The sequence below is a fragment of the Myotis nattereri genome, assembly GCF_964212035.1.
Source record: "Myotis nattereri genome assembly, chromosome: 17".
Lineage (NCBI taxonomy): Eukaryota > Metazoa > Chordata > Mammalia > Chiroptera > Vespertilionidae > Myotis > Myotis nattereri.
This window is the reverse complement of record NC_138092.1, coordinates 14,139,948-14,167,302: the sequence shown is the minus strand read 5'-3', so window position 1 is coordinate 14,167,302 and position 27,355 is coordinate 14,139,948. Positions and strand designations below refer to the sequence as shown.

Below are 27,355 nucleotides of genomic sequence, written 5' to 3'. Positions count from 1 at the left end.
AGAGGGAGGGGTCCGGCGATCCCCAAGACACCTTCGTAGGATTGAAGTGAGATGGCGAGGGGACTAGAGGTTCTTTCCCAGGTGAGCCCCCAGCGGACAGGGGGGCAGAATAGTCCACAGAAGCTACTGAGCCCAGCCTGGCACAGAGCCATGGAGTCAGCCCACAGGTTTCCCTAGCAGCACCCAAGCACAGAGGGTCTTAGCAGCACAGCGTTGCTTTCCTGCGCCCAGCATGGCTTAGGTGCCACCGAATGTTTCCAAGAGAATGTAAGAGAAGCACTGGGTCAGAAGGGACCTTGCAGACCGGAAGGGAAAATGGAGCAGCCCAAAGCCCCCATGCCCTCTCATGTATACTCCCCACCCCAGCGTGTGCACACCTGGTGTGCCGCTGCAACTCCTAGGAAAGGTGGGATCCCTGAGTAGACCGAGATTACATTTCTTTCACCTGGACCAATGAAGACAGCATTGCCATCAAAACTAGAACTTGGAAAGAAAATTGTTGCATTTCTTGAATGCCTGTTTGCAGGCTGATTTTTTTTTAAAATATATTTTATTGATTTTTTACAGAGAGGAAGGGAGAGAGATAGAGAGTTAGAAACATCGATGAGAGAGAAACATTGATCAGCCGCCTCCTGCACATCTCCTACTGGGGATGTGCCCGCAACCCAGGTACATGCCCTTGGCCGGAATCGAACCCGGGACCCTTCAGTCCCCAGGCTGACACTCTAGCCATTGAGCCAAACCAGCTTTGGCTACAGGCTGAGCTTGTACCAGCTGCAGTGTTAGGCACAGGCCTCACCATTTTCCATGTGAACTCAGAATCTGCCACTGTGTGTGATCATTATGATGCCCAGCTGTCCAGTGGCTTCTCTGCCTCTCTGCCTCTCCCTGCCGTGGGAAACATACCTTTAGTGGAATTCAGAGGCCTGTGTAAAGACAGAAAAATACAGTCTGCTCTTTACCTCCTCACATTTTATGTACAAATGAGAACACCGTTTCACATCCTATAATTTGTGTCTATATTATGTAAAAACATCTGTGTTAGGAATTATTACATTTCCAGAAATCTATCTTCATAATCTCTCCACAAAGTCTGGAGGATGCTTTGCTTCTTTTTCTCGCTCCAAATTCTTTAAAATCACAGCACGACCAATCGCAGCGTCCTGGGCTTACAGCTTTCTTGTCCTAATACTAGTAGTTGCATGGAAGCTTTAACATGGTGCTTCTATCCTGAGATGCTTTCTAGCCTGAAATATCTGATCTCTCCTCACTGAGTGATTCCTCTAGGTCTAAATAGCTCTGCTTCCTTTGGTGCTAGGTCTTCTGGCCAAGAGGCAGATTCCCACAGCTCCATATCAGTAGTTCAAGTTCCTAGAAACCTGTGTACAGCACATGGGGTGCACAGGCCCTCAGTTGGTGGATTGTTGCCTGGAAAGTTGAGATTGCAGGCCAGGTGATATCAGAGTCCTGGGTTTAAAAACTGGCTAATTGTATGACCTTACCCAGGCTAGCAACAACTCTTTTTAAAAAAATTATTTTATTTTTTTCAATTATATATGACTTTGTATTTGTTTCAGGTGTGCAGCCTAGTGGTTAGACAATCGTATACTTTAAAAAGTGTTCCCCCTGATATTCCCAGTGCCCAAATGGCACCATTATGCAACAACTCTTAACTTTCCTCACCTATAATAATATCCCACAATGTCTCTGACAATGAGATAATGTACACTGTGTAACCAGATTATTATGACCGGCTAGATTATTATGACCACCCCATCAGTACAATGAAGTGAATTAGTTATGCAAATAATAATAATAATAATAATAATAATAAAACCTTTGAGTATTTGCTTAGGAAGTTTTCAATATTCAGTATTTTTGGAAGTGTCAATGAAGTACTGATGGGGTGGTCATAATACTGTAATCTGGCCGGTCATAATAATCTGACCACTCAGTGTACCTACAATGCTTGGAACTTAGAAGGCATTCAATAATAAAGAATTCCTTGCTTCTTTTTCTAAGCTAATATGGCTGGGTTTGTGTATTTAAGTGTTGGGGTTTTACAAAGACTAACGTCAAATCTTTTAAGCCATTTTATTATAGTCAGCAATAAAGTACTTATATTCGTGTTTATTCATCTGCTGATCCCCTATAATGTATTTGTCACGTTATATTGTAGCTATATGATTATGCGATGGGATCATGCAGAGTTGTAACTCTGTCTAAAATTCTCCCTCTATCTCCAGAACTTAAAAAGCACACGCAGTAAATGTTTAATAAATGAACAAAGAAATTAATGGATCCCTAATTAAGCATTTAGGTCACGGACTTAGCTAATACCTTATGTCCCACGAGTGCTTTTAATCGAATACACATTTTCTGAGCAGAAAGAATGCTCAACAGCGTGTGTTCTGTGCAGTTAAGAGCCTTCTTACAACAAAGTGCAGTAACATAATCATGTCATAGACAAGCACAAGAATGTCTATACCAGGGGTCCTCAAACTTTTTAAACAGGGGGCCAGTTCACTGTCCCTCAGACCGTTGGAGGGCCGGACTATAGTTTAAAAAAAAACTATGAACAAATTCCTATGCACACTGCACATATCTTATTTTGAAGTCAAAAAACCAAATGGGAACAAATACAATATTTGTATTTGCATGTGGCCCACAGGCCGCAGTTTGAGGACCCCTGGTCTATATATACCATGCATATAACATGGATAGAGAGAGCGCGAGCTGGGCACTGAGGGGAGAGAGAGATTACACATGGTTAAGAGGATTAAGAAGTTTTCACTGAGGACTGAGGTACACTGGGGCTGACCTCAGGAGAGGAGTGAGATCCCAGCAGCAGTGGAGAGAGGATGCTCAGTGGGGATTTGTGCCAAAGGCAGACAGAGCGATGGGCAGTCAGAGGGCTGCAAGTGGTCTGGTCTGAAGGACAAAATATGTGCAAGTTGGTCAGAGCTGTAAGCAGGGAAGTCTTGGAGGGCCAGCCAGACCGAGAAATTGATTCTCTTCGATTATTCTTCATGATAGTTGACATACGATGTTATATTAATTTTCCAATGTCAAACATAGGGATGCAACATTTATCTACCTTACAAAATGATCACCGCAACCAGTCTAGCAAGCATCTATCACTGTCGTTATTATAATGTTATTGACTCTATTTCCTATGCTGCACATCACACGCCTATGACTTATCTTATGATTGGAAGCTTGTACTTAATTCTCTTCCCCCTTTTCCACCCAGAAATGGATTCTTAATTCAGGCAATGGGTGCTATTGAAGATTTAGAACAGGGTAGCTTCAGATTTAATGAATGTTTAGCAAGTGCCTTATTTTACAGGTTATGCAAAGGAGGCTCAGACAGATGAAATGGTTTGGTCCTCGATACTTCCAGCACAGGATGGGGATGCCTCTGGAAGACTCACCCTGCAGCAGGGTAGGCTGGACTGGGGGGAGTGAGACGGAAGCTAAGGGGGTTTTCTTAAAGTCACCTCGTGGGCCACTGCCACAAACACAGCAACCCCACACAGAAGGTTAGCTCCCCTTTTCCCAGTGAGAAGATTCAAACACAGTTTCCCATCTGATGTAGACACTGACCCAAGGCGATGGGAGGAGCCAGGTTGCAAAGCAGATATTTAGAAGCCAGCCTGATGGGAGTCTATAGTTTGAGGGCAGCGAGTGCTCTGGTCAGATTTGCATTTCAGAAAGGCAATTTTGTCAGCAGTGTGGAGTCTGGGTTAGAGGCAGGTTGGGAGGCAGGGAGGTAAGGAGACTTCTGCAGAAATCCAGGAGGTGTGGTGACCACGTGAAGGTGGTGGTTGTGAGACACTGAGCAGAAAAGGCAGGTGGAGAGACAGTTGCAAAGTGTATGAGGCAGGATTTGAAAACAGAGTTTCTGTTTTGAGCTATTTGGTGAAGAGTGGGCCATGGACTGTGAGATGCAAGACCCATTGATGAGGACAAATGTATAGGGCTAGGGAGTGGTATTAGGAAGGGAGAGATAAAGGCAAAGGGTGGGAGAGAAAGGATGTTACAGCAATATGAGCAGAAGAGTCAGGAGGAGTAGCTGCTCAGGAGGAGTAGCTGGGGTGGGGAGAGGCAGCTCTGTTTGGGGAACTTTATTGTCTCCTGCCCTCTCCTACCAGCTTAGATTTCAACGTTGTCATCAGGGTTAATCATGTGGTACCATCAGAATGACTCTCTTTGCCGCTCTGATTGTTCCAGGGGGAGCAGGAAAAAGATGGCAATTACTGCTCCGTAATTTCCTCTCAGGAAAAGCTGGAGCTCCTTCTAAATGAATCATAACATTTCATTGACAGAGAAAAAAAATTGAACAGAATGAAAACAATCTTCCTTTGAAGACAAGAATAAACAAAGTCACTGACTGTAATCACTTCCGTCTCAGCTGTCACCACCAAAGGAGAAAATGGCTAGAAGATCATTGGTCCAGGAATAATAGGTGACCAATTGACCTTCCATGGTTTTAGCACTGAAAACCCCACATCCCACAATCCTTCAAGGGCCACCCTCCCCAGGAATAAGAGGGTCATAGAGGTGAAGGTTAGCAGGGCTTAGCCAAGAAGGGCCAACAGAAGTGTGGTTGGGGAGGTGGGGCAGGGCTGGGCAGCAGGAAAAGGGTGAGCATGCAGTCCTTCTCCTGTGTATCCAAGGGCTGCCTGGGGCATTGGCAGAACATGGAGGTCCCTGGTTGCCATGGTTTTCCTCACCTGTCAGTCTTAGCAGCAATTCTGAGGGGTGCAAGTCCAATCCTTCGAATCCTGTAGAAGTCTCTCTTCTTTCTGATCTTCATTAAAGGTGCCCTGTCACAGAGGGTCAGAGTCACCCCTCTTGTGGGGGGGATAAGGGAGCCTGAGCCAGACACAAACCCCCCTCCCCCCAAGAGCTCCCTAGCCCTCTCTAGTTACTGCCGCCACCCTCTTAGACTTGGGCTCAGCGTTGTGTCAGGCTCCGTGACAACCCCCCACCCCACTCCACCCCACGTGGCCGAGTCTCCCAGCCATGCCAGCCCTTCTTGCCAGGAGAGGTACCATGTTATATGGTGGGAAAAGCACTGGATTTTCAGACCAACTTCTCTCACTTGCATCTGCTCCATCACTTTCCGGTTGAGCGGACCACAAATACTTTTATAGCTGAACTTGGCGCTAACAGTTTTCTCTTTACCTACCTTTTTGGAGGAGTCATAGAGATCACTTATGTGAAAGGTCTTGGCTTAAAAGTGAAAAAAAAAATCTAAGCATCTCTACATACACATGTAAGGTCTCAGTAAAGATTCTTTGTAACTGCCCACATGTTTGAAATCGATGACTTTATTGACATGAACGTTGCCATAGAAAGTGTTATGCTAATAGGGTAGTAAGAATCAGTTCCCATATCACATCCACATGAAAAAACTGCCAGACAGATTTCCAGTAACAGTCCAGAAACGGTCTTGGTGACACCCAGATTGCTCTGCAGAGGGGCGGATCATACATGCCGTTTACCCCCTTCTGCCCCAGGAGTGAGACACTGTCTCTACATCAAACGGAGACACGCTCTCAAGTGGATCAATCCCATGCAACATGGAGCAGCTAAGTGATAGAAAACACGGCTGTGCAGAGAAACGAGGCTTAGCCTGTGGCTGAGAGCAGCGCCGGGTGAAGGAACACCCTCCACACACACACACACACACACACACACACAAGGCAGGTGCCCTGGGACAGTGAGCCCTTGAACTTGCAGGAGCAACGCCCACCTGTGGCAGTCGGGGCTCCTGCTCAGTAATGCCAGTGGGGACATAGGAGTCATAGGTTTTGCTTTTATTATTATTATTATTATTATTATTATTATTATTAAACATTTCAAAACATGAAGTTGCTGAAAAGCCCTTTCTCAAAGAATCGGAAAGTGACAGAGATTTGAGGAAACTGTCGTTTGGGGTCCGGTGGAAGTCTTGTGTGATCGGGACACGCATGCAGAGTTTAAGACGGAAACCTGTCCTGAATATACACGTGAGATCACACCGCAGGGCCATTCACAACACACGGGACCTCAGTGTCTCCGTCAGTCTCTGCTTATTAAGTCCACGGTCAGGGTCAGGATAGACGATGGTGACCGGCCAGCCGCCCATCTCTCAGCATCTGCCAGGTGCCTGGCTCCGGGTTGGCATTGAATGTTTAATGAATAAATACGCAATCTACTGAAGGAGAGAAGGGAGGGAGGGAGGAAGTGACGCTGCCCGTTTGTGTTTGAGGAATAACAGAGTTGGCAGGTGAGGAGACAGTGTCTGGACTGGGACCTGCGGATGCCGGTTGTCTGGACTGTGCTATATAAGCACACAGCAGCCGGCTGCCTGTTCCTGCCACGCATGGAGCTCACTGGTATCATTTGGTGCAACGTCAGGCCTCTCTTTCCCAAGTCCTTGCTACATGACTTTGGAGGAAAATAGTCCACCTAACCATTGAAAGAAATGCTAGAAATGTGTGTTCCTAGAAAAACTTTTTTTTTTCCTGCATCAGCTACCCGATTTCTAACACAGTGCATGCCAATCTGATGTCAATGCGATTGCACGTCCATCAGGTACTGACATTCTAAAGGGATTCCTCTGCAGAGGCCATAGTCCTGGGGCAGCCCTCAGAGAGGGCGAGGGAAGCCCTGTGCGCAGCTGACATGGTCTGGACAATCTCCCGCCCGTGAGCAGCGCCCGCTCTTTCAGAAACAATTGCAAATGACCCGATTGAGTGAGAGAACGCTCGAGAACACAAGCCAAGGGACCTGGGAAGCTATGAAAAATGCCATGTCTGGCTGAGCCCGCGGGGATGTCCTTGGCTGGATGCACCGACCACAACGGCTGTGACATATGGTTCAAAGGCCGATGTGGACACCGGCATGGGGGCGGGGGCACTGCAGGCGGATGGGAAATGGGTGTGGCTGCCTCCCAGAGGCCTCCCAGAGACACGCCGGGTGTGCTGGGCTTGGAGCTCAGGAAACAAGAATAACAGGGAGTTGTCCTGGTTCTTGATTTCTCATGCATCTTGGCTTAAAGTTAGGCGAGAGCCAACTTTCAATCGCATTCAAAAAGAAAGAATGAACAGGCTAGCCAGAAGCGACGCACACTCCCGTGGCCAGGAGAGCGTGGAGCTGACACGTGACTCTCCCACCCCTTCTCCGTTCTCTGCTTCAGAAACCGGCCTGTGGCTTTAGCTCAGCCCTCCCAAGCCGGACCTAAGCGCAGGCATCGCAAGGCAGCACGCTGAGCCGCTCCTTTGCAGCTTATTGGCCTATGTGAGCGCTGTGCCAACACATGTACGCGAAAACCAGGGGCCCAGAATGTCCCGGGAGCTCAGGCAGCTGTCGGTTGCCGGGCCAGACAGTCTCTCCAGGCACTCAGCAGCGTTCACGTTCAGCAGGGCCACCCTCCTCTTCAAGGTTCCCTGTGGGATCCGGTATGCGATGGGCACCAAAGAAGTCCATCTGCCCGCGTGGGCACAGTTCTCTGTGATTCCTCGGCTTCCTCCACCTGCCGGGTGCTGCCCTCTGTGACGTTAATGGTGACTTCTTTTGCAGGCATTCGCTTAGCATCTCATTTAGCCTGTTAAAAAGTGTAGCACAGTGGATTGAGTTACTGGGAGGGAGCCAAAGTCCTCACATTGCATTCGTCTCCCGAGAGGGGTACACACACAGACACACTCACACACATGCACACACGCACACACACGCACACACAGAGACACGCACACGCACACACGCACGCACACGCACACACACGCACACACAGAGACACGCACACACAGAGACATGCACACGCACACGCACACACAGAGACACATGCACACACAGCGGCAGGAGGCATGACCCCCGAGAACACATGCACGTGTGCTCCTTCTCACAGGCTTCTCTGGGGAACCTCTCACACCACAGAGCCTGGCACGGGGCGTGCTCAGTAAAACATGGCCGACTGAATGAATGAATAAGCTAAGGTCCATCACAGGGTAACGTGAAAGGTTTCACAGCTGGTTTCAGTAGAGTAGTTAAGGGTTTGAGCTTTGGAGTCAGACAGACTTTGGCTATAATCCCGACTATATAGTTTCACAATGGACAAGTTTCTCCTAACATCTCTAACCTGTAGTTTCCTCACCTGTAAAACGGGGAATAATAATAGTACCTATCACAGAAGGCTATTATAAGGGTTAAATAAGAGGATGCACGTAAGGTGCTTAGGCCATGCCTGTAACTGAATAAAAATGAAAAAAGACTTAGTAAGTATAATAAGTAAAAAATAGGACAGTGTATCCCCTTTTAAGTGAAGATACCCCAAGGATAAAACTCCAGACTTCATATTAAATACTAAAGCGTTGACTAAACTGTAAGTTCTTCAACCATATGCACCACCGCACCCTCCTTCAAGAGAAAACACCTTTAACTAGTGAGGGGCAGCTGTGCCCATCCCACTCACTGGCCATGCGCTTGGAGCGAGTGTGAGATGTGCCCTATGAGTGTCTTCATCGAGGGCGGACAGAGACGTGCCACCAATCCCAACCCAGGAAGGACCTGCTGTCCAGCTGCAGGGAATACAGCCAGCAAGGAGCCTCCGGTTGTCCCTCCAGAGTGGCCTCAGCTGCAGAGCCACCTCACCCAGGGCCTTGCCCTTCCCAAGGTGGGGGGTGAAGGCAGGCGTACAAAAGCCTGGCTATTTGGCCCAGAGCAGGCCAGCTCCGACAGGCCGTTTATCTCCAGAGCTCTGCATGGGGTGGGGTCGGTGGGGTCGGCCGAGGCTGTCCTCAGGTCTGCACTGTGGCTCAGCTTCCCTCTCTGCCTGCTCCTCCTTCCAGCCCTCCCTCCCACGGTGCTGGCAGGGAGCTTCCTGGGGAACATCCTGTCTAATATCAACTCAGAGTCTGCTTCCTGGGAAACTCAGTCAGGCTCTGCTCTGCACGAGCATCTCCTAAGGTGGGAGCATCTCCCCGTGCGGGTGTGAGTTACTGACGACAGCACATATTGTTTATGCAATATGGCCCCTGCACGCAAGGCAACTCCTTCATCTGCAGTGCCTCCAAAGAAATGGTGGGCTGTGCACCCCTGGAGAGAAAGAAATCGCTCTGTTGTCTTTACTAACAGACGACGCGCAGGCTTCTATCCTGTCACACAGACCCTGTGCGGTAGCTGCTGGTGATGGGCCTCTCAGAGTCCCTTGACGCGGCCGGTCCATCCATTCCCCCGCTGCTGTGAGTTTCGGCTGCTAACTGCTCACAGCAGCGCCCTTCTTTTGAGAACTGCCTGCATCTGATTGGAGCCACTTCGCCAGAGATGCCCAAGAGGTTTCACCCTAATTCCTGGAGACAGCCCCAAGCCAATGCCTGATTGTAGGGGACACAAAAGGCCGCCCCCTTTGCCTCAAGGGGTCTACATCTCTGTTGCCACTCATGCTCCGGAGGTCCCGTGGGATCAGGCGGAGGCTGCACTATAGCCGTTCAGCTGGGCTGATGTGTTTGCTGAACCTGGTCCTCGGCCCCACCCTGCTTCCCCACTCCGTCTGGTTTCACCTGAGACTTTCCATCACTTGCAAGAGAACCCTGATCGCAGGCCCTGCTTCTAAGGAACCTGACCTAAGGTCATACTCTATAGGTGATTAAAAAAAATTTTTTTTTATTGATTTATTGATTTAAGAGAGGAAGGGAGAGGGAGAGAGAGGTAAAAACATCAATGATGAGAGAGAATCATTGATCAGCTGCCTCCTGGACACCCACCACTGGGGATTGAGCCTGCAACCTGGGCATGTGCCCTGACTGGGAATTGAACTGTGACCTCCTGGTTCATAGATCGATGCTCAACCACTGAGCTACACTGGCCAGGCTAGGTGACTTGAGGGATATTTAAAGATAATTTTGACTACATGCAATTTTAGCCTGATTCATTGACTGCATGAGAAAGGATTTCACTGTTTTCCTCTTCACACTCCCAGTGCCCAGCTCAGTCTGAGACACAGTAGGCTCTCTGTTTAACTCTGGCTGAGTACATGGATGAAGGGACGCACAAGCACCGCATTTGTCCGTGTCCCTTGCTTTAACACCCGTGGTCAGTGCTATCTAAGGATTCAGTCTACACTCAGCTCTTTCACGCCTGACCTGGCACCAGGGCCAGCAGTGCCACCTATGGATTTATTTTTCCCTAAAAGCAGAAAAGTCATAAAGTCCCACAACCAAACTTGTTTCCTAAAGAAAAGTGTGGCAATTATGAGGGTAATTCCATCTGAGTTCAGGTGTTCTCGCATAGAAGCGTTGAGGACTGGGCGTGGGATAGAGACACAGAGGCCTTATTGAAATGGGCCAAGTTGACGGCTGCGTTCCCCTAAACTGGTGGGCAGTACGAGAGCTTTCCAGAATGGAAATGTAAATTTTCTGAACGGCCTAACTGCTTTCCTTCGAGTTGTTGGCAAGATTTCACAAACGGTTATTAAAGATTATACACAGAAAATGTTCTGCTCTATATTTCAGTCTGTTTTTCTAAGCTTAAATATCCAAGCAAATATTCAGTAGTTGGTTGATTCTTAATTTCCCAACCTGTTTAAGTAAAGAGTCAGAGGCTATGAAATAGTCATTCCCGGAACAGCCAGAGAATATGTGTGGTGTGAACCTCAGGTACAACGGGGCAATTTCTTAAATCTGTACATCAAAAGCCTATTCACAGTTCAAGTTTTGGGGCAGACAGACCTAGATTTAGCACAAGGCTTTGCCACCCATCCCTTTGCCGTCACAAGCACTGTTGCTCTAATCTTTGAAACTCAGTCAGTCCCCTTCCCTGAAATTGGGGAAATAATGCTTGCTTCTTAGTTTTTTTCTGAGAGAATTATGCATGTCACTTAGCATTAATAGGGGGACCAACTTCTCCCAGTTTACCCACGACTGACCTGTTTTAAAAGGAAAGTCGCAGGCCGTGGTCAGGTGGCTCAGTTGGTTGGAGCATGGTCCCGTACACCAAAAGGTTTCAGGTTTGATTCCTAGTCAGGGCACATACCTAGGTTGTGGATTTGATCCTGAGTCAGAATGTGTATTGGGAGGCAACCAATTGATGTTTCCCTCCCTCCCTCCCTCCCTCCTTCCCTCCCTCGATCCCTCCCTTCCTCCCCCCTTTCTCTCTCTCAGGAAATCAATAAGAACATATCCTTGGGTGAGAATTAAAAATACTGAAAGTCCCACATTCTGGGAGCCTGCCCAGGACAGTGAATCACCCCAATGACAGCCATCAACATTAATTATACTTGCAAAAGGATGTCAGTGAAACAGACCATTATGTAGAAAGCTCTAATTCTTCTGAAACTATGACTATTGCTGCTACTACTTTTTCCTCGTGTGTGTGTGTGTGTGTGTGTGTGTGTGTGTGTGTGTGTGTTAATCTTCACCCAAGGATATTTTCCCATTGATTTTCAGGAAGAGTGGGAGGGAAGGGGAGAGACAGAGAGAGAAACATCGATGTGAGAGAGACACAACTACTACTACTTTTAAATAACATCAATAATCACAACTCTATAAGACATGCACTTGGATCAAGGGCCAACTGGAGTTATGTCTTCCAGTGATGGGCACAGAAGGTTCCATGCCACAAGCAAACCCATTTTCAAATGATGACAGTGTATTGCCTTTAGGAAATCAAACACCTGGAAATGCGTTCTCTCGGAAGCATTTTATAAAGGAGAAGCTTCCACGTCTGAGGCCGCAGGGGGAAGGTGTCCGCCCCTTTCACAGCAGCTCCCCTATTCAGGGGTTGGTCGTCACTGCAAAGCAGTTACAATCTGGACACCTCAGGTTTCACGCCCAAACGAGAGCGAGAAAGAAGACGAGGACGGAACTACAACGCCAGATTATTGTCTCTAGAAGTTCCGAGAAGTAAGGTGCTTTGCCCTCCTATGGGAAAAAAGCAATACAGATACACGAAATAATGATACCACTTTTGTTCCTCCGGGTCTATGGCATTTTGTATATCACGTATGTTTTCCCCTCTGATGTGGTTTCCAACCAGCCAAACCTTTTTATGTAACATCCCACCCTCTTGACTTAATGACAGGAAAAGAAAACGTGTCCTTATTGTAATTACTGGCTTAAAAAAATCTGATGGTTCACAACTCAATGATGACAGAAGCCTATTTGGCACCTTTAGCCTTTTCAGCCGTCTGCTAATTCAATCCTTCTTCCACTTCTAAAATTCTTATTTTGTGAGTTTCAGCACCACTGACTCTTGTTAATGGGCCACCTCCTGTTTCTCACCCAGTTTTACAGTTTTTCCATTCTTCCCTGGCCTCATTTTAATTTCTGCAGGTTTAGTCCTCTGTGAATCATTGATTTTAGGCCTCTTAATCCTGCCTCTTTAATGAAGAGTAATTCATGGGCTGAGGTTTCTCAAGGGGAACCAGATTGACTGTGATATCTTCTCTGTAGCCTCAAACCCAGATGGACTTCTTTCCTTAGGGTTTAAAGTCAAGGCCCCAGCTCATTCGGGTGGAAGTGGGGATGGCCTGGCTGCTCTGGGGAGGCCTAGACTCAAGACTGGCCTAAACCTGCTCAGCCTCTTCTCACTGTCCCCCAAAATGGAAGCAGACGTTAGCAGCTTAATGTTAACTCTGCAAATATATCTATACCTAACATGGTATGACCCCTTTCAGTCCCTTGCAGACAACTAAGAAAAAAAAGGCTGAGATTACGATTTATCAGACACCGATTTTTCTGTATAACTAGGATTCTAATTATAAAAGCAATACATATTTATGCTAAAGGAAATTCAGAGTAGAGAAGGGCGCAGTGAAAAGCAACACTTGCTCGCCCTGGCCAGTGTGGCTCAGTTGGTTGACTGTCATCCCGTGCACCGAAAGGTCACCAGTTCGATTCCTGGTCAGGACACATGTCTAGGCTGCAAGTTTAATCCCCATTTGGGGTTCATACAGGAGGCAACCAATTGATGTTTCTCTTTCCCTCTCCCTTCCTCTCTCTCTAAAATCAGTACAAACTTTTTTTTTTTTTTAAGTAACACTTGCTCCCGTGCTCTGGCCACCCTTGGCCTCCCCAGAGGTATTCGGTGCGTGATTTTATGGAATGTGGCTGGGTTTCCTAAGACACAGGAGCAGAGGACCATCTCATTCTCTCTCTCACACTCTGTACTTCCTGGTTTTTAACCACGGCTTGATTATATATTTACTATTTGCTTGCTTGCTTATTTTCTATGTCCTCATGAGATTATAAACTTCAAGAAGGTAGGGACCCAGTCTGTTGTGTTCACCACAGTATCCCAGAGTCTAACTTAGTGCCTGTTGCAGAACAGACACCCAACAAGAAATCTGATGAAGAATGTATATGTGAAGATAAATCTTGAGAGAGAGAGAGAGAGAGAGAGAGAGAGAGAGAGAGAGAGAGAGAATCCCTAGAAATAGAACCTGTTTACATTGCCCTGACTAAACCTCAGCTTCCCCACAGGGTTTCAGTTATGCTCCTGATTGTCCCTTGCACTGCCCCGTGGGATGACTGGGAATGGTACTGTGCCCTTTCCTGAAGAGGCAGCTGAAGTCACCCAGGCCGTACAATTTGCCCAAGGCCAATGTCAAAATAGGTGGTGAGTTGAACTAAATATGGTGGCCCCGGGTCCCACATCCAGCCTCCCACAGCTGCCAGAGCTCACCCTAAATCCTCCGCCATCTGGTTCCAGGCAGTGGGAAGGAGGAGCATGGGGTCTGGAGGCAGACAGACCTGGGCTTGTGTACTCCAACACGGCCACATCCCAACTCCCTGTGCCATGCTGGCCGAATACCACCTTCTGAGCCTGTTTTCCGAGGTGGGGAGGAACCTGCTCACCTCTTGGAGTTCTGAGGGTTAAAGGTAACACCAAACAGAGTATGTTTGGCTCAGAGTAGACCCTCTGAAAAAGTCAGTTTCCTCCTCTCCTCCTTCCCGAAAGATTAACGACTGAGCCTTGTCAGCTGTAACTCAAGAGAATTTTCTTCTTTTCAGTCAAATCCCGTTAAAGAGAGACAGACGAGAACAGACCTCTGGCTGTTCCTGAATTCCATGATTTACTTGCTGCTGCTGCTGCTTCATAAATTGTATGGCATTCATGCGAGGTTGGTCCGAAACATTTAATCTCAGCCAGTCCACCGAGGGCCAGGTTGCTAGTTTCCAGAGGCAGGGATCAGTGCATGTCTCAGGCAAAACTCTCAGGAACTCCCCAGGCCTGGCGCAATCCCGTGCAGTGTGCAACCCCATGCAAGGCACTCACCTAGGCTAACAGCCTGGGGTGTTTCTCTCTCAGGTATCAAGTGTCCAAAGCAGGTGTTGCTTTGCAACTTGAACCTCAGATCAAACAGCAGGAAGGCAGTAGAACCTGCTTTGGGAAAGCAACTGGGTTCCCACAGAATCGTCATCCATCATGTGATGGTGGTGCTGGAGCGGGGATGGGTGGGAGGGGAGCCGTAGGAAACCTTTCTAATTTTAGTCAAGTATTAGGCTGGTCTCAGTCAATCAGCATGTAGTTAGTGAGCACATACACGGCAGGAGCATAACTTGGAAGTAAGCTCAGGGGGCAAGGGAAGAATACAAAGAAGGAAGTTTCTCTCCCAAGAGGTTTCTAATAGAACTAGAGGCCCGATGCACAAAAATTCATGCAAGAGTAGCCTTCCTTCCCCGGCTGCCGGCACCGGCTTTCCTCCGGCACTCGGCACTCGGGACACAGGCTTCCCGTAGGCACCTGGGACCCCAGCTGGCTTCCCCCTGGCCCCAGCTTTAGAAAAAACATCCAGAATAACGTCCGGAAGATGTCCAGTCTAATTAGCATATTACCCTTTTATTATTATAGATTGGTCTTGCAAGTCTTCATCTATCTAAGGAAGCAGCCAATAATATAAAGATACTCCGTGGAAATCCCTACACATACGCATACACCCCACATCCCTAGACTGCCAGGATGGAGCTAGTGAGTACCCCCAAGTACCCTTCTAAAGGCCTCCCTCTTTGGTTTTCCCCAATAATTTATTCTAGTCTCCCCCTCCATTTAATGTCTTGTTTTTGTTTTCCTGGAAGACACTCATATTTACTTTCCAAACTCTTCTCAGATATCTCCTATTACTGCCATCCAGGAGAAACGGGGCTGGCCCTGGCCTCCTTTCTGGGTCAGGCCTCCCTCTCTGGCCACAGCCATCTTTCCTGTATGGGCCAAGCCTTGCCTGCGGTCAGACACTGCAGGCAGGGAGGGGAGGGGGGCGGGTGGAGGCAGAGGAGGATGCTTAGGTGAGAACAGTCCGGGCACTGGCTAGTCCCATTAGTGTGAGCTGGTCACGTTGCCAAGAATAATCAGGCACCTCGGATAGATGCGGTTCCTGATGACATGAAGCTCACCGGGAGGCCAGCACATGCTTGGGGCTTCGTGTACTAGGAGCTACAGCCACATAGATTTCTACCTCAGCTGACTACTTGAGGAGGTAGTTCTGGGAGAGAAAAACAGGCCCTAAGCCTGAGGAAAGGGCACGTTCACGATTCAGAGTGGATATTCGGAGGCCGCCAGTGTTCCCGAACAATTCATTAGCAAGAGAGAGCAAGCAGCTACAGCGCTTCCTCTCATGCTGTTTGCTGAGCTCAGGAGAGGAGCTGGGGGAAGGAGACACAGTCACTGGTTTATCGATGCCGTGGAGTGGGAGTCCCAAGTGACCGGAGGAAATCAAGGTGCCACAGAGAAAGAGCGAGAGCTCCCGCTGAGACAGCCAGTTCCAATTTGTGAAAGGTCGTTTTTTGTTACATTCTTTTTGCCAGTTAGAACCCATGAACAGCAGGCATAAGACAGGGGCCAGAGAAAACGGACAGAGGGGAGGCGTGGCTTGTTTGATAGCTTGCTTGATGGAACCCGAAGTGGAGAAGGGCTCCGAACATGAGATGCCCTTGTTCACAGGCATTAGCAGCCCCTCTTCACCCTTCAGAGAGCGACTGGACCTGTGGGCGATTTTATCTGTGTTAAGCAGAGAGATTGCTATTACCTACCAGTGGCCTTTTATCTCCATCTCAGCACCACTTATTTTATAACCCTCACCCCTCATTAACACGGCAGCTACTTCAGAGCAAGGGACATGCGTGCCTTTTCCACTCTGAGGTGGTTGGCACTGGAACCTGGATGGTGCCTGGTACCTAGACGGCGCTCAATAAATGAACATTCGATGAATGAGCCCAACGAGTGCTTCTGGGAACTGGTGGGGAAATTTCCAGGCCTAGCAAGGACCACCTGTAAGGCACAAGTGTGCTGGGAATCTGAACAGGGCGCTGCAGTAGGCACCTCCGTGCATGAGGACGCATGCTCCATGAAGGGTTCCTCTGGAGGAGGGAAGCTTTAAAAAAGTGGCGAAGGACCATCAGCCAGGTGGCCTGGTGATGTCCAGGGAAAGCTGTGAAACGCTAACAGGTCATCTTGGGGGAGCAGAGGAAGACAGGAAGAGGCGAGTGGACACTGCTTGAGCCAGATGCTGAACATGCAGGAAGCTTTGGTCCAGAGGATAAAACACAAGCCAGGAAGAAACAGTATGTCCAAGGCCCTGGATGGAATAGGAAGAAAACCTATTTCCTTGGGCAGATTCCAGGTAGCTGAGAGCTGTGTTGGTGTGAGATGGCTCTGCTGAAAAGAAAGGGAAATCTGAGGTAACCCTGTCTTGTAAACCGACACCTTAGATCAGTGGTTCTCAACCTGTGGGTCGCGACCCCTTTGGCGGTCGAACGACCCTTTCACAGGGGTCGCCTAAGACCATCCTGCATATCAGATACTTACATTACGATTCATAACAGTAGCAACATTACAGTTATGAAGTAGCAACGAAAATAATTTTATGGCTGGGTCACAGCATGAGGAACTGTATTTAAAGGGCCAGAAGGTTGAGAACCACTGCCTTAGATGGAAAACCTTCTCCACACCATGTCAGGGACCCAGGACATCTGGTGGCGGGTGAGCTCGCAGCAGTGGAAGACCCGCTGATGCATTTAGCAGCAATTATAACTAAAGTTATCTGCTCCCTCATCTTAGTTTGGAAATAGTTCAATGTAGCCATTGTTCATTGAATTGTGAACACAAAAGCAGCCTGGATGGCTTATCAGTATGAGCCATCTGCCCTCTGGTGCTTTGTGTGTGTGGTCCTCACTCCCCGGCAATAGTTTCCGCTGCTGCTGAGGTCCCAGGGTCTGGGTCCCAGGGTCTGGCTCCGCGTGGCCAGACTTTAATAACAACACGAGATCCCAGGGTGCGTGTGAGTGTGGACTGAGGAAGTGCTCTCCCTCGCTACCTCAGAGTCTCCATTTCCATGCGTGGACCGGAGACAGCAAATCAACATTTCAGAGTCCCTGTGAGGATTAAGTGAGATAATATCGCCATGTCATAGCGGCCTAAGCGATGTCTAGGAGGACTAAGCACAACACACTGGCTTTAAATTCTTATGCTCCATAACCAGATGCATATGCTGCTGGTGAGCGTGTAAGCTGGTGTAACCACTTTGGAAAACTAATTGTTTGTGTCTATGAAAGTTGCATATATCCCCATCCTAGGAGCCAGCAACTTCACTCCACGTATATACCCCAAAGAAGTGTATGTCCACAGAAGGGCATGCACAAGAATGTTACATGGAAACAACCTAGGTGTCCTTCAACATGTGATATGGTATATATACAAGGGAATACTCCTCAGCCATAAAAAAAAAAAAAAAATGAAATGTTGCCTGGGTAAGGGCATAGGAGGATTTCTGGGGTAGTGATAATGTCTTCATATGGGAGATGGTTACAATTTTTATAATGTCTTATAAAAATTCATTGAACTATGAGCTGTGCATTTTTCTGTATGTGGGTTATATGTGGTAGATTGTATTATTGCTCCTATCTTTCCACCAGGGACAACTCTGGTGGAGAGTATACTTCCTTGCCCTATTGCTGTAGAGCTTGTCCATGTGACGGGCTTTGCCCAACAGGAGGTTGGTTGGTAGGATGTAAACAGAGACATAAAATGTGTTTGAACAGTTTGATTTCGCCCTCTTGGGTTTCTGCTGTCAGGGAGGAAAATATTTTCCTGACACCCTTCTGGGTTCTTCTGGCTGGTTTAAGAAAAAAGTGGACATGAGACAGATTGACGGGAGAAAATCAAGTTTGTACCTATTGGGGTCTCACAGATATGCAACCTGAAAAAATGACCAAAGCAGGCAGCTTTTATACTTTTTTAGACAAAGAAACCACAAATTCATGAAGAACTGATAAGACTAAGAAACATAAGCTTGGGTGCTTAATTAGTAAAGAATATAAGCAGCGCTGTTCACACACGCTGTTCACACAGCCCTCACAGCCCCGAGTTTCCTTCCTATCTTGGCGATGAGGAGTGTCCCTGCCTCCCGGACGGGAGAGCACCTTTCACACAGGAGGTTTACTTCCTGCTTCCAGAGACAAAGGACAGTCAGCGTGCTCTTTTTGCACCAGCTATTTCCTAAGTCACTTTAATTAAAAATAATCAATATGCCCAGTGGCATATTTTGGGGCAGTCTGCCCTGAGCCCCAACACAGTCCGAGTCATGAGGAGAATATACCTCAGAATGCTGCTGCTCTTTTGGCCCAATTCCCAGAACAATGCACGTGGAAAAGAAGGTTCAGCAAGCCCCGGAGCCTGGAGCCTGAAGTCAGGCCTGGATCGGTCAAGTTGCAGCTGATGAGGAGGAAAAGGACTGCTATTCTAAGCCAGTGGATGTTGAAGTGCTTTGTCATGCAGCATTATGATGACAATAGCTGACTAATACACACTATTCTTCAGTAAAAAAGTACTTTCCGATCTCTATGCTACCCCCCTCCCCGTTCTAATAGTCGCCTGTTTCAATTTAAAGTTACTGGCACCCACCTCCAGCACTTACACAGCCATTCCTGTCAGACAATTACTAGTAAAGGCAGCCCATTTCCTTGTCTATAAAATGAGGATGACGCTTACTTCACAAAATGCTCTTGGGAAGACTGAACGAACCAGTAGATCCAAAGTGCTCTGTAAATCACAGAACACAATTTTAAAGTGACGGATGATGGGACAGGAAGGGAGGTGGGAAAGCAAACGTGTGCACCACGTCACGCACCAGGCAAAGCGCCTTCCTCCCTGCCACGCACATCCTGGCTCAAAGGGAAAGGGCACAAGTGTGGGGAGGAGGCTAGGGGGCAAGTGGCAGGGCTCAGGCTGGAGCTTCTGAGTGTAGTTCTGTGGGGCCCAGTCTGCCTTGGGAGACAGCAATGATGATTAGGCTTCTAGAAGGCCAGCTGATGCACAGGCAACGTACGCACTAGGAATCCCAGGAAGGGCCACTGTGATCCTCAAATCTTCTCCCTACCCATTACCGTCTGCCGTACCTGAATGGCCACCATCAGTTTTGTATAATTGGGTTATGGGCCCTGCCAGCATGGCTCAGTGGTTGAGCATCAATCTATGGACCAGGAGGTCATGGTTTGATTCCTGGTTGGGGCACATGCCTGGGTTGTGGGCTCGATCCCCAGTGTGGAGAATGCAGGAGGCAACCAATCAATGATTCTCTCTCATCATTGATGTTTCTCTCTTTCTCTCTTCCCTCTCCCTTCCTCTCTGAAGTCAATAAAAATATACTTGAAAAATAATAATTGGTTTATGGCACTGTGTGCCTAACCATCCCTGTTAATCCATCCTGCCTTTCTTATAGTGCTTCTCGATTTACAAAGAGCAGGCCCATCTGCTGTCTCATTTTGGTATTATTTCCACTGTGTGGATAAGGAACCTGAGACTCTGAGAGATTGAGTGATTCCTGCAAGGCTCCTTCCTTAATGAGTGTTAGAACTGAAGTTGCAACAGGTTTTTTGACCAAAGCTTAGCGAGGTAACGCACTGATGTGAGCACGAATTCCGTCATTAGATGACCAGTTGTGCCCTCAGAAAACAGGTGGCATTGGCCTGAGGGGACAGGACCAGTAAGTTATAACAGGAAGAGGGGAAAAATGAGTTTGGAGCGTGCAGTAAGCAGTGGACTTTGAAAGGAGGTGGGAGATGGGGAAGATGAGGAAGTGGGAGGGAGACGGGGAGTGGAAGGAGGAAGAGGCTGCAGAGCCTTGGCTGGTCTCCTAAGGGCATTCATTCCCATGGGAGGAGCACTTTCCAACAAGAGCTCAGAGAGGGAAGCAAGAATCAGAAAGGATGCTAGTGAGGCCAGGGACCCTGCAGTCCTACTTCCTTTCCAACAGCAACATTCTGCGGCAAGAGTCCCCCTAGGGGCTTCGCATAGCCCGCCTGGTCCTCTCTCTCCTTCCCTATCTACTCCCCATGCTGCCAACCCCTAAGACTGGCCGACTGCCTGGCCTAAGACTGGTTGCTACAGCCAGCACAGTCCTCACGATCAAGATGGTGAGACCTGACACGGGAAAGGAGATCCTTGAACAAAGCTGCCTTTAAGCAAACACACTTCCCTTAGAGTGCCAACATCAAGGACCCATTTCAGCTGATTCAACTAAACCTAGCAGCCCTCAAGGCAGGAGTTGGGGTAGGTGTTGGGTCTTGCTATTTTATTGGCAGCAATTTTCACATGGGTGAGGCAGAGAATTTCCATTAGCAAGAGGAACCTTCACTGTTCTTGCCAAGGGCACAGTCTCTCCCTTTCTCCAGGCCCAAGTTGGTGTGTGGCTGTGACCTACCTACCTCTGTGGTCTGAAGGCCGTTGTGTTTCTGGGTCAAAGTGCCTGAGCTGAGGCTCTGAGGATTTGAGCACTGGGTTCCACAGCTTGTCTTCTTCTCTGGGTTGGATAGTCCACCTGGGGCTGTAGATCGGGGCACACCATTGGAGGACAGTCCATCTTCCAGCACACCTGGGGGAGGGAGACAGAGAATGGCATTAGAGTCTTGCCACAAACAATCCCCAAGAGCGTGGAAAATTTTCAACCAAAAAGAAGAAAGGAGAGTCACCAGAAATCCCACCATGCCAAGTTACCCTTTTTGATAAGAACATGTGTGTTGTTGTTTTGTTTTACGAAGATGAGATGTTTAAAAATAATTTATAACCTGATAACTTTACTTAATACATCAATGGCATTTCCCCATGCCATTGAATATTGTCATATTACTTTTTACATGGTCTGCTGTTATGGGAATATGTCACCATCTACTTTACTAATCCCTTCTAGTTGAATATACGTTTTCAAAATAAATGTTACTGGGATGAAACTCTTCAGAGTTAAAGATTTACTTTTAATTACATCTTTAGGATGAATTCCTAGAAATGGATTACTGGTTTGAAGGTTATACAGTTTTTACATAATTCCATCTCAAGGTGTTGGACTAGGTCCCTCCCATAACAAATGCCAAGAAATGACAGAATAAGTGTAAATAAACAGCCTCACTGAAACACAAGAGGAGGACTACAGTGAGGAACTCATGGCTAAAGAACAGCATATAGCACGAGGGAGAGTTCGAGAGGGAGGCCGGAAGTGGGCAGGGGCTGTGCGATAGGGAGTCCAGGAGTAGCCAGGTGTGTTGGCCACTCTACTCCTCCACCAGCTGAGGCCAGTCAGCAAGGATGGTGCAGTCTCTGTGATATAATAAGAAATATGTATTTGGTCTTCATCCCTAGTTCTTGGCACAGAACACCTAAAACCCTTGTAATTTCCTAAGTGATGGAATGATAAGAGCATCTTTTGTTATGACCTTGGTCTTTGCTCCTGGCTCCTAATATCCTTGGAACTTTGGGAGTAATAGGCAAATTTGTTCTAATGAGGTAACACATGCCCCCATTCCCACAGCTTCAGGATGAGGGCTTGTTGCCAGAAAGGCTTAACCTTGATCAGAAGCTTGGAACTTTCAGTCTCACCTCCCACCTCTTGGGAGGGGAGAGGAGCTAGAGATTGAGTTAATAATTGATCACACCTAATAATCAAACCTCCATGAAACCTCCTAAATGATGATGTGCAGGGAGCTTTAAGGTTGGTGAAAGCACCCCATGTGCCAGGAGGGTGGTGCACCTCAACCCCAGGGGGACAGATGCTCCTGCATTTGGGACTCTTCTGGGCCTCACCCTAAGTACCTCTTCATCTGGTTTTTCATCTGTGCCCTTCACATTGTCCTCTACCCTAAGTGTACGTAAAGTGTCCCTGGGTTCTGTGAGTCATTCCAGCAAATTATCTGGCTTAAGTAAGTATTTCTCAGAACAGAAGAACAACGTGAAACTGAAATAGCCTCCCAAGTGCTTGGCAGGATAAATAAAAAGAAAACTAACCTAGATGGACCTCAGTGAAATTTCAGAACGTCATTGAGAACAAGAAAGGCTTCAGAAGAGGACAAAAGTCAAGAATGAGGTTGACATCAGAGTTTGCATCAGCAACCAATGGATGTACGACTGAAACACTGTGTTCAAGATTTCAAAGGCCATGCACATGTTAAGGTCTTTTGCAATGTATTGTTACGTTTATCCCTATAAATCTCCAATTACCCCATTGCCCTTTTGCTAACAGTATATGAAATGCAGTAGTACCCAACCCCTCACAAACACTGAATATTTCCTTTTTTCTTTCCCATCTTTGCCAGGTTAAGAGGCAAAATAAAGTATCTCATTGCTTGGATTTACACTTCTTGACTTACTAGAGATATTACATTATTTGTATGCCTATTAGCTAATTAGGTGTGTGTTTGTTTTAAATTGTCAAATCATTTGCCTATCGTTCCTTTGGGGCGTTTGCCTGGGTTTGTTTGCTTTTCATCACACTTAAGGAAAACAAACAAAATCCTTTCCCAGAGTGGTGAGGCGGGCATCGGAAGCACAGTGTGTCTATACTGAGGGAGGGAGGGGTGGCGGACGAAGCCGAGTTGATGAGGCTCCAATCCCGACACTGAGGAAGCAGAGAGCCAAATGTCACGTCACCAGTGAGTCCATGTGTTACCCACCTACTCTGCAAACTGCTAAGAGGCTCTCAACTGTGGCCATGGAGAAAAATCAGAATTTAAAACACTGAAAGTCACAGCAGAAAATGCCTGGCCCAGAGTTTCCTGACTGGCCGGCCGTAGCACATGGGAACACGGTAAATGGGTTCCAGATGTACAGAGAAGTAGGCTCTTTCAGCAGGGCTTACCCCAAATCTTTGCACCCCTTCCTCCACCAGCCGGCAGCCTGAACCCCTTTTTTTCCCATCTCCCCTCCATCTGGCGCCAACAGGGCCTCAAATGCCTGCGTATGGACAGCCCAGCACACATATTCAACCTTTATCTTTGCTGCTCCCTCAAACAGCTGGCCCTTGGCCCAGGGTGTGCAAACCCAGAGAATGGATCAGGAGAAGAGGCCCATGAAGAACCTGGGAACAGGCGTGTTGTGATTTGGACTGGAGATTCCAGGGCCCGGAACCCACGTAAGAAGAGTCTAGAACAGAGCTTCTCAGTGTGGCCTGGGCAATAGTTGGGGAGAAAAACTGACTAACGGACTTATACGGTCTAGAAGGACAACTGCAGTGCTAGCCTGTCAGTCCCCCAAGGCCATGGGTCCTGACCAGGAGGGCTCCAGTTCCTGAGATGAATCACCAGCCTGTCCTATCCGCACTTGGCCGTGGGGGTTGGTGGTGGAAATGGCATCCCCTCGTACCCAGCAGCATGCGAGAAAGCCGCCTGCAGAGAGCAACAGCTGGAACAGAAAGGACAGCAAGAAGGAGCGAGCAGAGTCCTGTCTGTCCTTGGGGAAATCAGGCCCGAAGTCTTTTCTCCCCAAAGAGACACCCAGGAGGCAAGAAACAAGCTGATGAACTGGGAGGCAGCCAAAAGGAAAAGTCAAAATCCACCTTTCTGTTCCCTGCAGACACCCTTAGGTCCTCTCTGTATTCTCCGAGGGCTCACCTTCTCTGTCCCCCTTTGATCAGATCAGCGGCACCTTTCTTTCCTGAAGTTTCCACCTCTGCTGTTTTATTTCTTGAAATTTAAAAATTGTCCAAACCAATCAATCCATCCTCTAGCCTCCATCTACGAGAGCCTATCCTGTGCCTAGCACACTGTGTGCCATTAGAGGATACAAAACACATACCCAAATCCCCTCGGCTTCTGTAATTTAATTGGGAACTTAACAGGTTATGTAAGAATGACTGAAAAATAGAGCCGTGCAAACTTCCAATAACAAGATATCATTTCTTACCCATCAGAATGGCAAAAGTTAAGAAGTCTGCTAATATTACATGTTGAAAGGGTGTGGGCTAATGGGTCCTCTCATATATTGCTGGTGGGAGTACAAAGGGAACTATCTATCTTGGAGGACAACTGGCAGAATCTATTCGAGCTGCAAATGTGCACACCTTGATGCCCTGGCAATTCTAATCCTCCGTGCCTCCCGTAGAAAACCTCCCTCCATTGCAGAGCCTGTGGGGGGCGCTCTCTAGGCCACTGTTCTAGTGAAGAGTGGAATCGATGTAGCCATTCGTCAGTTGGATAATTAAATAAACTGTGGTTTCCCTATATTATGGAATTCTACTGTCGGAGCCCGGAGCAGGCTACCCCAAAAGATCTCACAGTGGGATATGGATGACTTTGATTTAAAGTTACTTGACAAGCAGCCAGTGCCAGAGGGCAGGCCGGCCCGCCCTTATCTCCTTGGGGAAGGTGCCCTCCCTGCTCCAGGGGGGCTAAGAGAGACACCCTTTGGTGAAGGCCTGGGGTGCATGGTTGGGGGCAGGCTAGAAGGGGTCAATGAGGGGTAAAGGGACATATGCAATACTTTCAACAATGAAGATTTAATAAAAATGAAAAAAAGACACCCTTATTGCTAGCATGAAGGAATCCAGGGCCAAAAAGCTTACATAAACAAACCTTGTTACTCCTTTACTAACTTACTACCCGAGCCCAAACTGTGTTGAGATTCCTCACTAATGAGCACCCAAACCTAAGTGTCTGTCCTATCAACGCATCACAAATGTATTGTTTCTTTGTCTACGTAAAAAGGGTAACTAGTCAACTTGTTCATTTCTCTGAGCCTAATTTATGATCTCCTGTGGGCATGTATTAAATTATACATTTTTTTCTGTTAATCTGGCCTTGTGTGAATCTCATTATTAGTCCAGCTAGAAGAACTCAAGAAGGGTAGAGGGGCGACTTCCCCCTCCCCAACACTATACAACAGCCTAAAAGTATAAAGTAGATTTACATAGATAGACATCTAATGAATAATAATCAGTAAAAAAAAAAAAAAAAGCAAGTAGTTGGTAAAAAGAACTTTCATATGGGAAAAAACTATTATATACCATGTTATCATATTTATATATTTTATGCAGAGATATATACACACACACACACGTGTGTGTGTGTGTGTGTGTTTGATAACAATATTTGTCTTTGAGGCAAAGATAGGGGACCAAAGTCAGAGGGAGAGAGGGGTTCATGGGGCTGTGTCTGTGACATTTCTACTTTTTAAATATATTGTTAGTGAAATAAAAGTGATTTTTAAAAAAAATAGAGCTATGTCATATTCTGCTTTTTCTTATTAGTAAAGGCTTTGTACCCACTCAGAGTATTTGCCTATGTAATTTTTAGTTATTAGACTACAGTTAATCATCAATTATGCTATCAAAAATAGTAATAAAATATAAAGATACAAGAATAACACCCAAGAATCCATACCTTGCTATTCGCCTAATTTACAAAGAAAGTTCCATCACTTAACATGAAGAGATGAGCTCTCGGTCCGACATCTTGGCGAGGCAGCCGTGGAGGCCCTGCTCCCCGAGTCTGGCTGTGCCGCCCAAGGACAACTCGAAGGAGAAAGATGCTGGAAAGTCAGCCAAGAAAGACAAAGACCCAGTAGACAAGTCCAGGGACAAGGCCAAAAAGAAGAAGAGGTCCCAAGGCAAAGTCCGGGACAAGCTCACTAACCTAGTCTTGTTTGACAAAGCAACATGTGACAAACTCTGTTCCCAACTGTGAGCTCATAACCCAGCTGTTGTCTCTGAGAGACTGAAGATCCGCGCATCCTCAGTAAAGGTCCTACTGGCCAGGGCAGCCCTCAGGAGCTCCTTAGGAAAACACGTACTCAACTAGTTTCAAAGCACAGAGCTCAAGCAATTTACCCCAGAAACGCAAAGGTCGGCATGCCCAGCTGTTGGAGAAGATGCATGAACAACAGGTCTCACCAGCTGTACAGTTTGAAAAATACAACTTTATTAAACCAATCAATCAATAAAACAAAGAGATGAGATGTCTGACCGTCGGTGTGGCAGCTGGTAATGTTCACTGAGATACCCTAATAGCTAATGTGGATGGGAGAGAAGACAGTTGTTCATAAGAACCTGGGGGTTGCCGGCGGGACTGAAACCAGCCATGGTTAGTCCTCACGAAGGCGGGGACTCTTGAACAGTGCTGGAAAAGAAAGCCTGGGGCTTGGGGCATGAGGCTGACAGAAGAAATGAAATGAAATTCACATTCGTGGGCTCCTGCTGAGGGCCAACCCCAAGCTCAGAGCCAAGGATGCAGAGAAAGGCTCCTGAAGCAACTGGTAGCGAAGAGCATGGAGTGGAATTTGATTCCCAGCTCCTCTTCATTGTCCCATCAACCTTGTAGGTAAGTGCTACCGTCCTCCTCCTGCCCCCCTTTTTTTCAGAAGGGGAAACACGGAGGTTCAGTAACCTGCCTGAGACCCCACATCTGATGCCAGAGGCAGGCTGCCACCCAGGCCTGCCAGAGCCTAAAGCCTTTGCTTTCACATACATTTTGTTTACCCACATCACTGAAGAAAGCTCTTCAGTGAAGCATACTCTTCCTTCCAGGGCCAGACAATAAGGAGACATCTGGTGTCATCAAAATGCATGAAAGGCTTTTTGTTTGTTGTTTTAAAGCTAATCCACAGCTCAAAGGTCTTCCTCCTCCAGGGTGGAGCAGATCTTTCCCAGTAACTTGCCAGCAGAGTCAAGTAGGTCACACGGAGGTACAGACAGCGAGATGAGTGCATTTAATTCAACTTTCTTGGTGTGTTTTCTACCCCTCAGTCCCCTGCAATGGTCCTCGTGTCAGGTGCTCAGCCCTCGGGTCATCCACTATAGATTCACCGTTTCTCCCCTAACCCCCTGGAAGCCACAGCCAGGCTCGCTTCCCCCACAGCTCCTGTTTCAGGGCTGCAGCCAATTGGCCTCTACTCCAGGCAGGGGTCAGGCCCTCAGCATCTTTCTGGAGCCCCCTCCAACCTCTCCCACTCCCTCCCCAGGCCTTCACCACACTATTGTCCTTGTCCATGGGTTATGCATGTATACATGTAAGTTCTTTGGTTAATCTCTTCCTGTCTCTCTCCCCTTCCTTCTGAGGTTCGTCATGCTTCCATCTCTCTGGATCTATTTTGTTCATCAGCTTATTTTGTTCATTAG

The 27,355-nt window shown here is 47.5% G+C and overlaps 1 protein-coding gene across 1 annotated transcript in view; it reads right to left on the bottom strand.

The window, feature by feature from the left end:
* Positions 1-5,318: 5,318 nt before the first annotated feature.
* The window catches only part of BAALC (BAALC binder of MAP3K1 and KLF4), a 49,871-nt gene continuing 27,834 nt past the window's right edge, over positions 5,319-27,355 (bottom strand). Inside the window, 4 exon segments of the mRNA XM_081111407.1 lie at positions 5,319-7,519; positions 7,522-7,588; positions 7,592-7,597; positions 20,685-20,851. Coding sequence (XP_080967533.1) covers positions 7,287-7,519; positions 7,522-7,588; positions 7,592-7,597; positions 20,685-20,851 — 473 coding nt within the window. The 3' untranslated portion in view covers positions 5,319-7,286.